Source organism: Chaetura pelagica, unplaced genomic scaffold (genome assembly GCF_000747805.2).
Source record: "Chaetura pelagica isolate M959 unplaced genomic scaffold, ChaPel_1.0 scaffold920, whole genome shotgun sequence".
Taxonomy (NCBI): domain Eukaryota; kingdom Metazoa; phylum Chordata; class Aves; order Apodiformes; family Apodidae; genus Chaetura; species Chaetura pelagica.
In genome coordinates, this window is record NW_009951914.1 from 280,203 (window position 1) to 294,343 (window position 14,141).

The window sequence follows — 14,141 nt, forward strand, 5'->3', positions numbered from 1 at the left end:
AAGTGCTCTCAGCAATCTGCAGCTCCCACAGTTAAAAGCACACACTCTCCATCATTTCCAGAGAGCACTATGCACCCATTAGGTTCTCTTCTTGTTTCTACTTCAGGGAGTTGTACAAAAGAGCAATGCTTTTTGGATGAAAGCCAGAGAAAGGCCAAAGTGCCAACAACTTCATGAAATCTGTAATTTCAGGCTCTGCTGAACTCCCTGTCTGTCCCTTCTCTTTCACAAAAATTATTTACCAGCAAATGTGGATTTTTCCTGTTGGACTGCAAAATATTTTGCATTTACAGAAGACTTAAGAAGAAGAATTAAAAGAAACAGACAAGTTGATAAGCACAAATACATAGGTTATTTTGCAGGTTTATTTATATAAAGATACAGTATCAATGTTTTCTTGTCAAACATGAAACATAATACTAGAAGCTGTATTTTATTCATGCAATGCAGTGTTATACAAGCACTCTGATTGATCTCAAATCACTATCAAAACACTGATACCCCAGTGAAAATATATGACATTTCCAATACAAATAGGGTTTTACAAATCTGTACTTTTCAATCACCTCAATATTGTTTAGTTTGCTATCCAGCCTCAATCTAGATATACAGAGGTAATTCTGATGAGTGTACAGTTTACATCCTGAAAACCCCAAATTCCGTCTTCTTCGTAGGTGCGTTTAATGCTGCACTGAGACTAAGGCCCAAAACCAGTCTTGTGTCAGCTGGATCGATAATTCCATCATCCCATAGTCTAGAAAAAAAATAAATCAAACAATAGTAATTAAAGGACATTAACACATACAACAGTTAGATTTTTATGCACATTAAGCTGGCAAGAGCTATACTAAAGGAAGTGGGCTCAAGCTAAATTATGCTTGAAACCATGGAGTTGATTCACTCTATCCATCAATGCAAGAGACTGGTATGTATTACTCTGTGGAATCTGTCCTCTAGAACAAAGTACACATTTTGGATCAATTAAGAATATCAGGTCTATATATTTTAAACTAGAATTTCATTCTTATTTTCAGTATGAAGTCAGCACTTAGAAAAATATTTGGTTTTTAATATTCCCAGGTTATTGACAAAATGTTTGTTTTCATATCTGCTCCTATTAAGAATGCTAGTATTTAAGGACTATGTGACATCATTACCTACATCCATCATTATATGTATGTTATTCAGGCTAGGTCAGCTGCCAGATGAAGATGATACAAGTGTTTATTCTTTCATCGTTCGTGGAGGAATTTTTAATACAGCTGGTTGTGGAAGAATTTCTAATACAGCAGGGGCATGATTTTGTAAGCCTGGAAGAATTTAACAAGCTTTGCTGTAGCAGCAGAGTATGAGACTAACCATTGTTCCTCTTCAAAGGCAGGCTTGTCTTTGGCCTTGGGAACCCAAGAAAATGTATCTTGTTTGGGCATCCAAGGATGAGAAGACTGCAGAAATGTAACTACCTGGTGCTTATAATGCATAAAGGCTTAGTGTAATGCATAAAGGCATAGCGTAATGAACAACCAATAGTAAAGTAAAATTTGCCGCGTGAACATTGATATTTAGCCAATCACAAAAGGTGTCTGTCTGCATGCACAGCTGCGTGGACAGTAGCTGAAAAGCATATAAGAAGTAACTGAACTAATAGTAAAGTGGAATGATATGAAAAATCATATTGTCGTTGCTCGGCCCTGCTCCTGATTGGATTTATCGAAACAACCGTTACAAGAGCCAGAGTCACTTTCACGTATTTCCAGTACTTGTTGTCTTTCTTTTTTCTGCAGTCGATTTCTAAGCAAATTTAAGATAGCACCCTCCTTAACCCATCCCTGAACGAATTATGAGAGCAATTACTAATTTCCCAAGACCCCAAAATCACAAACATTTGTAAATAGTCTCTTTCATATTATCCAAAAATTAAAGTATTCGTGCCACCAGTTCTCAAGGAGAGCTCCATCCTACCTAAAAGAAAATCCATGTAAAATCCCCCTGCATAATATATTTAACAAAACTGTAAATACTGTACAACTAATACCTCCCCAGCAACATATTTCAACAAGGTATCACATTGCTTATTGTAATCCACTCTTACTTAGGTAAGCATACATCTTAATCAGGGTCTGCAAAACGTATGTGCAGGATCTTTGTTTGAGAAAACACTCCATCCTATCTTTTCCTAGAGAGACTTATTTTGCACTGTTTTTTGAACTTACTTCTGTGTTGGCCAACATTTAATTCTTTGTCTGTGGATAATTTAAAAATACAAGAAAGTGTTGTGAATAGGGAGCTAAGACTGACTCTACGAAGAGCATGCATAGCCATTCCTTTCTAACTGAAGTTTCCAGCTATAAATCTCCTATTGTTTGAAGATTAATTGAAAAAGATCTGTTAGACAGGAAATTACATATTTTGCACTCTTCTCTCCTAAATGTGCCAACTTTATCCACTAAAGAGGACTGAGAACTCTACATAAATAAATGCTGATAAGCTCAAGCTGCAGCAGATCCTTTTGAGTGTTTTCCATCTTTATTTTGCCATGTGCTATGAAAGTAATATTCATCAAATTAGACAGAAATATTAAAAGACTGACAACCTATTCTTTATATTTTACCACAAGTACGTGCATCTACCCTAAGATGCTCAAAGTGGAATTGTAATAAAGGACACCTGTAGCAAGATGAGGCTCGAGGATTCAGACTCAGCTTAGGAGCCTGTTCTCCAGCTAGCAGAGAGAGAAGCAAAAAGACACCCAACTCAGAAAGAACGTTTTCCTATCAGTCTATCTTACCAGAGTGCAGCTCCCCAAGCACAGGAGACTGCTGCCCTAAATGGGGTACAAGGGCAAAGCTGAAGTACAAGAAAAGAAAGGGGATTGGAAAAGGAAAGACACTGCTGTTAACTGGTAAAAATTAGCCTGTTTCTTTTTTTGGGACTGAAAACAACAGCTTGAGCAAAGAAATTATGCACTACAGTGGCTGTGACACTCACTGACCTGGCTGGCAGGTCCCAGCCAGTGTAGAAAGCAGTCTGGAAAAAAATGTAACTTCTTCCAAGGGGAGAAAAAAAAAAGCAGCTATAAACACAAATTACAAATATAAGGAATCTGTAGCTCTAGCTAGTCTGGTCTCATTTTAGGATTCTGAGTATCTCCTGGTGAGTTAGTAAGCTGTGCACTGGAATATTCTAACAGCCACACTTGCAATGGCACAGAATTGCTATTAATGGCAAATTCTGTTGCAGAAGATAAACAAGAATTGTCAATGCCATATTCTGGATGAAGTGCATTGTATAAGCTCTCGCAGTCTGCTTCCTGTGCATAACTCCTTTCCTAACTGTAGCTTTAATCATAAGTAAAAATTTATTATTTTGTCATATTTTAACTATACTCCATTGAAAAGAGACTCAGAGTAAGTGCTTCTTACCCTAAAGCAAAAAAAAAAATTAAAAGCTTTTTTGTTCAAAATAATGAAAGAATAAATTTGCTTTGCTGAGACTTCCTTAAGAGTTGTTTGAATTCTCTTGGGTTTCCCCAAGATAGTGGCTATACCTCTTCCTACATAATCTAGTATGATAGGATGGTCAAGAGAGAGTACTTCCTATACTTTTGGCATCATGAACTACCCATTACCTAAGTTTAATGCATGTGCTTTTCTTCCCTTCTTCTTGTATTTTAAATCTTGATTTAGTTTTAATGAAAATAGTCATATTAGTCTGCCAAAGGGATGGAGAAGAGACATATTAAGAGTGAAAACCAAAGTAGTTTTGTGAGGTCAAATCAACCACAATCCCTTTATTTTCTCAGGACTATGAAAAAAACCCTCTAAGAATAATCTCCAATATGATAATTTATATTTTTAACCAAATTTGGGGGGGTTGACTGTTACTGTTCTGTTTGCTTGGTGTATCAACTTTTTTAACAAACACTCAAAGGTTACTTTTTTATTTATGAAACACATTGAACATGAATGATGGAATCCATACATCTTAAAAGTGTTCAATTACTAAGGGTCTGGGGAGGGAGGGATGAACTGAGTCAAAAAGAATCACCAACTTAACGTGGTACCTGTCAAGCTGCAACTTCCAAACACTTCCAAACATGATGCACACTTTAAAAGCAGATTTGTTTTTCTATAACACCATTAAATCAATCATGGAGATTTGATGTTGCACACAAGTCAAGCTGCCTTCATATCGTCACCACCCCTGGTTGGCTTCTGATTCTCTTTGTTTAAAGAAAACTATATTCTTGACTGGAATGTAACATGAATAATTAAACTATCTATCAAAACCCCATTGCTAGAACATGAGTCACAGCTAGAGTCATAAAATATTTGTAAGCAAAACACTGTGAGTAAAAGAAATGAAGTCCCCAAAAGTAAAATGCTCATATAATTTGTTAAGATGTAAACTGCTGAAATCGTTTTAGAAACCCGTAAGCAAATTAATCTAACTCATTAAAAACGGTGCTGCCTAATTATTCCCATTAATTAAGACTGTGAAAGGTTCTAATCAAATAATTGACTAAAGTTTGATTAGAAAATACAACTGTAGGGAACAGTATTGACATCCTGTACATATAACAAGTTATACTTTAAAAGCAAAATTAATAAGCAGAGGAAATAGGGAAATTTGTTTATATTTTAAGATCATTAGGGCAACTTCCTCCCTTCTCATTTATTACTGCTAGAAGCTTGATTCAAACCCTAATGAAGTCAACTGGGTGACATCCATCTCAATGGGGTTAGGCAGACTGGTCCCCACATCCCACACAAAAGGACAGCACGACAGAGCCTCCAAACTGGCTGTGCCCGAGCAGCAACACAGCCAGCCACCTTCCTGCCCATCCACCATGCCTTCCTCTCAGAAATGCAAAGCTGTCTTGAGTCTTCTTGTTGATGGAGGGATCTAGTCAGCATCTGACAAAACCAAGGCTGTCCAGATTCAGTTTCAATACAGCACCCTGGCATTTTGTAGATGGTTAGCTGTGGTTTTTTACCATGCTTGGGACTGAACAGGAAGCATCCTTTAGAGCAAAGGAAACAGGTTACTTCTCCCTGACCTACAGCAAATACTTGCCAACAAGCAGCTGCAGATGCTGGCTGACAAATAGGTTGGCTCCAAGGTATGTGGTGGCTAAATCCTTCCTTCAGGTACATTACTTGCTGCAAAACTCGTAATCTTACTTCATCTCATAGTTCCTCTTGGGCCTCCTACTCCACAATGATGAACACTTTGGAACTACCAGTCTGAGACCTTGCTTAGGAATTAGCAATAAATGGAGAGACAAGGCACACACATGGTAACATTGGCAGAAAGGCATGAAATCAGGGCAGAAAATACACTACTATCTACTGATATAATAAATTACCTCTAAAAGACAGCAGAGTGCAACTAAGAGTGCCTAGACTATGAAAAATGTACCTACCAGTCACCCAATTTTTCACTAGTACATCTCAGTGAAAAGGGGCATTTAACTTCTGTTGCTTTTAGCTGGATGAACCACAGGAGAATTTCAGCACTGACACTTGACTTCATGTCTCACGTGGGCTTATTAGCTTGAGAGCAGCATCCCATGAATGCAATCACATGCAACCTCAGACACACACTAGTTCTCAGCCTGCACATTAAGCTTCTCTTCCTAGCTACAGGCACAGTAAGAAGTACATGACTGCCCTGCTTTTTTACACGAAGGACTGGACAACTACCATTAAGAGCACTTCCTAACCCATAGGCATGAGTAAAAAGAGACTATGACTGTGTTTCCAGTGAATGTATGAAGAAAAGCAAATGTAAATAAATAAAAAATCAAACCATGCATCATCTCCTCGACACTAGGGATTAATTTTAAATACAGTTTGACTCATTTTTATAATGAGCTATTTTATCAGTGGAAAATTCTACTCCTTAATATCCAGTCACAAAACATATCTGTTTTCCTTTTTCCTTCATACGTCAGGGCACAAGGTTTTGTGACAAAGGTACTAGGCTTGACCTTGAGGAGGTACTAAAGGAGACAGCACAAAAGCTTTTAACAGCTGACAGTATCTCTCAACTTGGACATAACCCAGTGAAATTTAAATTGATTAAAAATTTTAAATGTTTTTAAAAAGTCAAAAACTGTGTACCACCACAAAGCCCATGTCAATAACAACTCAGGATTTCACAGAAGTATCCTTGTTGTTCATATGTAAGTATCCAAATAAATGGCAACATAACAGCAGTGGGGGTCATACACATCCACAAACTGTCTGGGACCCATAGCAGTGCCACCACATAGGCCTCTGGCAGAAGCAGATCCCAAACACTGATGAGACTCCTAAAACTCTCCCTAAACCCATGAACCACATGCTCTATCACTGTGACACTGAAACCTCTTTAGATGACACCACAAACTCTATGTTAAGTATCCTACTGACAATACTTATCCCATCATTGGATCAGCCAGGGAAAAATAGCAAGAGCTTCCACTTGATAAAGACACTCGTCTGATTATACATGAATGTTAACATGGATCCCCCAGGTACCATTATTACCTCATTATTAAGTTCATTCCTCTATCCCATTAAATTTATATATTCCTTCAGATCATGATAAAAAATTCACAAAGGACTTCATGATGCTATGCTGCTGCTGTTGCTGCTTTATCAAATTTGTCATACATGAGATTAAGCAGGTATCAAGCTAGATAAGCTTCTTCTCTTACTGGCATCTCTGCAACACTGACAGAGTATCTTGCACCAACCTTTTGACGTAATCTCTGCCCATGATGGCCATATCAATATTTATCATATCCCAACCACTCTGTACTCAGTTTCCAGACTTTGCAGCTTGCAGATACGAAAACCATCAGTAATTCTACGTCAGCTACACAAAACTGTAGGTACTGCACACTCCACAGCTGGATGAAGCTAACATTCTTTCTGAAAAAGGAGAAGCCATAGAGGCACAGTAAAGTCCTATTATTGTACGCTACCCTCTCTCATAATTAACAGAGAGCCTGTGGAGAATTAGCTTTTGGATACCAAAAGAGGATGACACTAATGTAGAATAACAATCAGAGGCCAAGGAAGACTACAGGCTAATTTCCAGAGGTTAAAATCCAGGATGCCAGTTTGCTTCACTAAGCCTACTAGTTCCTGGGCATTTACTAATATTATTACATTAACCTGAGCACAAAATGCTGCAAAGGATTTCTCAACAAACATGAATATGCTGCACACATCAGCCAATGTCCTATTCAAATTGCTTATCATCCAATAAAGTCACGTACCAACATCATGACCTGAGATTTGCAATTGGCATCAGGTCTTCCTGAATCTTCTGCTTTACCACTGGCCTCTGCTACTTGGAGAATCCCACTAAAATTAACTCTTCCTAACATACATGCAACCACTCATCACACTGTTGAATGGGCTGTATAAAGATGAGCTGATACTACACTGGGAAGAATGCTATAAAATTTAACCACCATAAAATACATAGAATATAAACTCCATGCTACCATATCATTACATACAAAACCAGCAGAGTAATTCCTGCAAGAGCATGCCTTCTTCTGAAACAGTACATTAAACAAAGTCTCAGAAACAGGACAGACATTGATTTGAAGCTCGTGTTGTACTGCACATCACAACCTTTGTTCCAGATTGCTCTGTTCTTCAACATCAAGATTTAGATGTTATCGTTATGTTCTGTTTACAATTAAGGTTTGGAAACATAAATTATATGTCACCTTGCACTGGAATAATACGGGTTTCCTTCCTCCTCAAACCTCTTAATGATTGGCTCCTTCAAAGCTGCTTCATCGGCTGCAGAGAACTAAAAAAAAACAGTCAAATAAACAACACAGGTAAGATATTTAATATTTTCTTCCACAACTAATGCAGAGCTAAAGACACTGCATCACACTCAAAGAAACTGCCTGAATCACCTCCCTAAAGTTTTTCCCCCTTTTTAAACACAATTATCAATTTAGCATCTTTGACAATGAAAATGCCACTTTTCAAATGGGTGGGTGAAAAAAGGAGAGCAATAATATACTTAATTTAGTATAGGCATATATAGGGATTGGCATCTCAAAAATTACTGAAGCAATTGTACTAAATAAAACCCATTCTGAGTTGTCTTTGGCAATTTTTTAAAATAAAACAAGTCTGTGCTATTCTAACACTGCATTTCCCTATAATCCAGAGTCGTCACAAGTGTAATTCATAATATTTTCAAGATTCTAACATACTTTACTGAAATTAACTACAATTAATTCTCTCAAACTTCTTTCTGGGTATTATTCTTAGGCATTTGGGAAATTAAGAGAGAGGGAGATGAGGGTGAATATATTAAATCCACTGGAAAGCCCAAGTCAAGTGTAGAAAAAAAACAACTGTTTAAGTAACGTGTACATACTGCTTCATTATTCTGAAAAACTACTAATGATAAATACAAGCAATTTTAAGATACCACAATAAAATCCCTTTGTATGGGACCAAGGCACAGTGTAACCATAAAACATAAAATTAAAAAAACACAGCAGAAGAGGGTGTACAGAGAAAACAGAAACGTTTACTATAAAAGGTAACACTAATTTGCAATTATCATGTTGATATGAGTAAAAAAATTTTCCAAGCCTCTACAAGCATCTGCAGTTCTAAGTTCCATAATTTTCTGAATAATTTGAATATCAGCTTTCTATAAAACTACCTACTTCAGAAATAATTGATGTGACACTTTGTTCTCATGTATTTCTCCCCATACTCCATAACTAGGGAGGATCCCTGGCTGCTCATGTTGGGCAGAACTAATAATATGGTGCACAAAATACAAAAATATTACAATATGAGAAATACTCCTACTTTTAAGCAAAGATAAGACATGTCGTGAATGATCTTCACATTTAGAAGGTGTAGACAAAAACATTTCACAAATGCTTCATGTTTGACAGTGCACTAGGTGGCACTGGGAGAACAACACTCATCGGTGCCTCACTCTGTAACATCATTTCCTAGCTCATAAAGTGAACAACTCCAGTAAAATAATGAATGATAATGACATCACTGCAAATGAAAGAATAAAGAGATACCTGTTTTCCCTCTCTTGCTTTTTGGTCCCTAGCTATTGTAGCTAGAACAGTTGCAGCTTGCTCTCCTCCCATCACTGATATGCGAGCATTTGGCCAGACATAAAGAAATCTTGGGCTGAAAAAATAACATACTGAATTTTAAAATAAGGCATTGCATCGTTTCCTAGTAAATAACTAATTCTCATTCAGGTAAGAATTCCTTTTTATGCACAACAATCTTACAATATATTGTTTTTTAAAGAATGCAAATTAATGTACTTCAATGCTTGCATCATTAGGTTTGAAAATGTAAAAATCCTGCTAACTTCCTATATTCAAGCACCTTAAAAAATTATTTATCTTTCTTGAATCTCTTGATCTCACAGCCTCACTAGGAATTTCTCTCCTTAAAAATATCACCAACAACTTCAATAGTATCAGGGACCTTGAAAATGAAAAAAACATCTATATGAGTTATGTCCACAGTGTAAAAAAAAAATCCTTAGGGCTTCTGCAAACATTACTCATAAAACCAGGCTCACTAAAGTCAACAAGAACTTTTAAAACAAGCTGGTACTCTTAATATGAATGCAGAATTAAGGCCCAGCCCACACTGCCTAATGATTGTTCAGGACAGTACAATTTCTTCTCCAAGAGATAAAATGGGAGAAAATCATGTCAGCATGTTTACACACTAGGAGATCTCCCCCACCACCTAATTCAAGGTTAATCACAAGCCTATCGATCTCTACAGGTTTGTTAGGCTTTAATTTATGACAATGTTCACTGAGAACTTTTTTGTTTTCCAAATAGCACAAGTTCTGAAAGAGTTTAGACAGTTCTTCAGAATGGAACCTCAAGGTTATTTTTTCTTAAGACGGTCTTATCTCCTGTCATAATTTGTAGTAACACTTACCTATAAGCTCTTCCACACATCCCATAGTTTCCAGCTCCGTAAGAACCACCAATAATCACTGTTATTTTAGGTACACTGGCACAAGCTACAGCAGTTACCATCTTGGCACCATCTTTAGCTATCCCTCCAGCTTCATATTCTCTACCAACCATGAAACCTAAAGAATTACAATATGGAAAAAAAAGGCTCATTAACTTCGTGTATTACTATACTGTGCTATACGTGCTTTTAGCACATGCAGAAAAAAATGAAGAACCAATCATAAGGCTAGGCCTTCAGCAGCTTCTGACAGGTTGATTTCAGAGCAGGCTGCAGCTGTAGGTCCAACAAAACTCACAAGATGCTAAGAGTCATAGCCTCAGTGGTTAACAGCAAAGCCTACAACATAGTGAAATTTCAAAATATTGAGCTTATTCACCTGTAATATTCTGTAAAAACACAATGGGAATATTTCTCTGGCAACACAACTGGATAAAATGTGTACCCTGTGGAGAGGAAAGAGAGAGAAAAAAAACAAAGTAAGCCTACAGAAATTGAGCCAGTGAAGCTATCACTACCAGCATTCTGCAGTCTGTGACAAGTCTTCCACTGAAACGTATGGCAGTATTTGCATCATGAACTGTTGTACTGCTGCTTCATTCAAAGTTAACTGCAAAACATGCATTCACTCTAGCAGACATAAGAAAATACCAAAAATCTGTAAGTTCAAGGAAAATAATATCCTTAAAAAGAATTACTGCTGATATAAAAAGCTGAACTGTTTTCACTCTGGCAATATGTAGTTAAACTACAGACAGCTTTACAACATGGCATCTGACATTAAGTTCTGTTAAGATTGTGTCACAGAAATTAAGACATCCAGCCAGAAAAACTTATCTTCTCATTTTCTGTACAAAAGAAAAGTATTCTCTGAAATTGGGAAAGGCCCACATACACTGTTTGCTCATGGCCTTGCCAGTTGCCACAACGCTCTCTCCTTTTTCCCCAGGGCAGATGCCCTTTACTCATTCTCTAGGAAAGACCGTTTTCCTAGCAAAGATACAAACAATAGAGTCAGAGCTTCTGCTTCAACCAGAATTAATCTAAATCAATGCAGTTCCTCATATTATTTAAACTGCTGGTAAAAAAAAATAAAAATAAAAGGTATATAGCACAGCAACTGAAAAATTCTCTAACCTCTTATCAAAGCAAAACCAGCAAAATTTAGGAAAGCAAAAAAGAGGGAAAAATCATAAAGCATAATCTTTAGCTAACTTTTTCAGATAAGTATTCAAACTATCATGGGAAAAAGATGTGTCACAACTCATGACAAAAATGGAAAAGGAAAAAAAGGAATCTTGTTACATTACAATGCTTACAAAGGCTACATCATCAACAAAGGTCTCTCCAGAAGTGAAACAAGTGAAACTTCACTATCTCCTCTTACAGTACTGATATTCAAGCAACAGCCAGCAGAGGAAAATTCCTTACATTTTTTTCTCTGGTAGGAAAAAAGTTGAAGCACTAAAAAATTAGAAAAATACTCTAAGTATTACAAATACTGAAGAAGAGATTTTCAGCTTGGAAATAACTGTGTTAATGGTAGCTGAAAAGACTGTCACTTAACTGCAGTGCTCCATTTTGAAAGTATTCCTTCAGTACATTAAACTCAATTTCGTGGATTATTTTATTACAGCAATAAATCAAGAAAAATTACTCCTCTTCTCCAATTTCTCATCAAGGCTTTCTTTTATCCTTATAGATTTTCTCTACTCATTTCCTCACTACTAGTTGGAGGAGCCTGCTACAACAAAACTACCATATATAACCGCTGTTACAAAAAAATTGAACTGACATTAGTTTCTTGAAAACAAAGAACTAAACCAAACAGCATGGAAAAAGGAAGTAACCATTCTGCCAATACACAAAAGATTTTTATCATCACCAATCTCTCAAGCCCAAACCGTAAAGCACTGTTAACTGTAATGCAATCACATCAAAGATGCCCCTTAATTCTCCAAACAGGTATTTCAGTTCATATATTTTATGAGACTGCACATATGTTCACTCATTAGTCTAAGCCAGGAGCTGCTGCAGCAAAGCATGAAAATAAAATATCTGGTAAACCAACAAAGTGAGTACTGAAATCTGGATTTGAAATGTTTCAACTATTACAAAAGCAACTACGTGATGTAGAACTTTACAGTTAAGAGGTTAGGAATTTCATGTAATCTGCACGGACTTTTCTTGTAATAGCTGCATCACTGTGTGTTGCAGTCACACAAATTCAAATGCTGTTTTTCTAGCTGTATCTTCCTATTGACCTATCAACTTCACATCATTGATTCTAGAATATGGTCAATTATTTTTACAGCTTATTAAGCTATTTCATGTTTACATGAAAAACATGGATCCAGTTCACTTTCATTATTTTAAGAAGTTAATTTAAAAAGCAAGTTGTCCACTAGAAATTCTTTTTTCCTCAATGGAGAATAAGATAGTAATATCTTTATTTACCTTTTTTGCGGATTCTGAGAAAAGAACTCCATTGTTTCCAATAATTCCTACTGGATAACCAAATATTCTTGCAAATCCTGAAGAAGACAGACACTTAAAATTTTCACATATATTTATTTTACCACCGCATTTAAAGGTAATACTTTACCCTGGTAACAGAAGTTGCTATTTTCTTTTGAAGAAAAACATTTTTAAAGGTATCAATAGGTGAGCCAAGTGGAATTAATCCAACTATAAAACCAGTGGAAACATACTACAGAATAATTATAATTATAAATACCTGTAATTAAAGTATCCCCATACAAGGCTTTGAATTCATCAAATTTACTTCCATCTACAATTCTAGCAATGACCTTAAGAAAGAAGAGAAAAATAAAATTAAATTCCTAATCCTTCACAGTTTTTATTTTGTTTAGAAAGACAGACCTTGTAACTTAAAATAAATGTTTTTCATTCAGAGAGCATCAGGCAGCCCACCATATAAACAGTCTGGATGGCAAGGAAAAGTAATTTACTTTTTAAAGTATGATTTATCTAAATGTTTATTAAAAAAATGTCATCTTGAGATTAAGAATATTCTAACTGAACAGTTTAAGTTATTACAGGGACAAACGTTTCCTGATTAGTTAAATTTCAAAGAAAAACTACCTCTGGTCATCTAAACATTAAACAACAGTCTCACATTTTTTACAGAGAAAAACATACACAGACATGTGTCACTTTCTTACAGATATGTTTATTTTGAGCTTTGCATAAGTTCCTGACATTCAAAAGTAGCAAAGATCTGTTCTGAGGTTTCTCTGAGATGCAAAGAAGCTATTTTATGTAAATACAGACCCATTGACATCAAGCCATTTGCCAGGATTTATATACTGCACCTTTAAAAGAACACAAATTCAAGCTATGACAACTTCTGAGAGTGTGGAGTGAGACTCAGAAACATTAACCTTTTTTTTTCCCTTAATGCTAAGCAAATCTTAGTAATTTCTCCCAAAGGATTTCAAGAAAGGTACATAGGAAGACTTCCTAAAATAAATACTTGGTTAGTAATGAAAAAGGTTCCAAATATGGGATCTATGCAAAACAGAAAGGATGGTCTTGGATGAAGTTACTGAGGTAAATAATTACACTAGATTTTAATAGATACACTAGTCTCCATGTATGTTTGGAAGAGCACAGAATTGTTCGGCGTGCTTATATTCCACAAATTTTTCAACATCTGACCTTTACTTTCACAGAATTAGCAGAAAAAAAAGCGCGCTACTAAATCACTCAGGAAGTCTACTGAATTTTTGCCAACATCAAGCTTCCTATTTTCTAGCAGTTTTTTTCAGAATTTCTCTCTCATATTCACTCATCTTTCTTAAAAATATAACCAAAAAGCGTTACATTTTCAACATGTCATTGCTATTGCAATGGATCTGCCGGACAAAGAAGTAAAAAGAATCTTAAAATATTTTATGAAAATTAAATATTCTCTGTACACCCGAAACAGATTTCCATTGACAAAAGGTTTCCATTGACACACTATGATGATATAAAGGGTGATTTTCTGTAAAAAAAAATGAGTGTATGCATGTATGGGCATGTGGATCTTGCATGTATATTCATACCTCTTTGACATCAAAGTTTCTTTTTAGTTCATCACCAACTATTCCATATATTTCATCAGCA

At 36.0% G+C, this 14,141-nt stretch overlaps 1 protein-coding gene across 1 annotated transcript in view; it reads right to left on the minus strand.

Annotated features, from left to right (window-relative positions):
* Nucleotides 1-636: 636 nt before the first annotated feature.
* MCCC2 (methylcrotonoyl-CoA carboxylase 2 (beta)) overlaps nt 637-14,141 on the minus strand; it is a 31,717-nt gene continuing 18,212 nt past the window's right edge. Inside the window, exons 10-17 of the mRNA XM_009994414.1 lie at nt 14,081-14,141; nt 12,748-12,820; nt 12,468-12,544; nt 10,390-10,456; nt 9,972-10,128; nt 9,077-9,191; nt 7,733-7,818; nt 637-754 (exon numbers count right to left, since the gene is read on the minus strand). The exon at nt 14,081-14,141 is cut by the window's right edge and continues 5 nt beyond it. Coding sequence (XP_009992716.1) covers nt 637-754; nt 7,733-7,818; nt 9,077-9,191; nt 9,972-10,128; nt 10,390-10,456; nt 12,468-12,544; nt 12,748-12,820; nt 14,081-14,141 — 754 coding nt within the window. The remainder of the gene's footprint in view (nt 755-7,732; nt 7,819-9,076; nt 9,192-9,971; nt 10,129-10,389; nt 10,457-12,467; nt 12,545-12,747; nt 12,821-14,080) is intronic.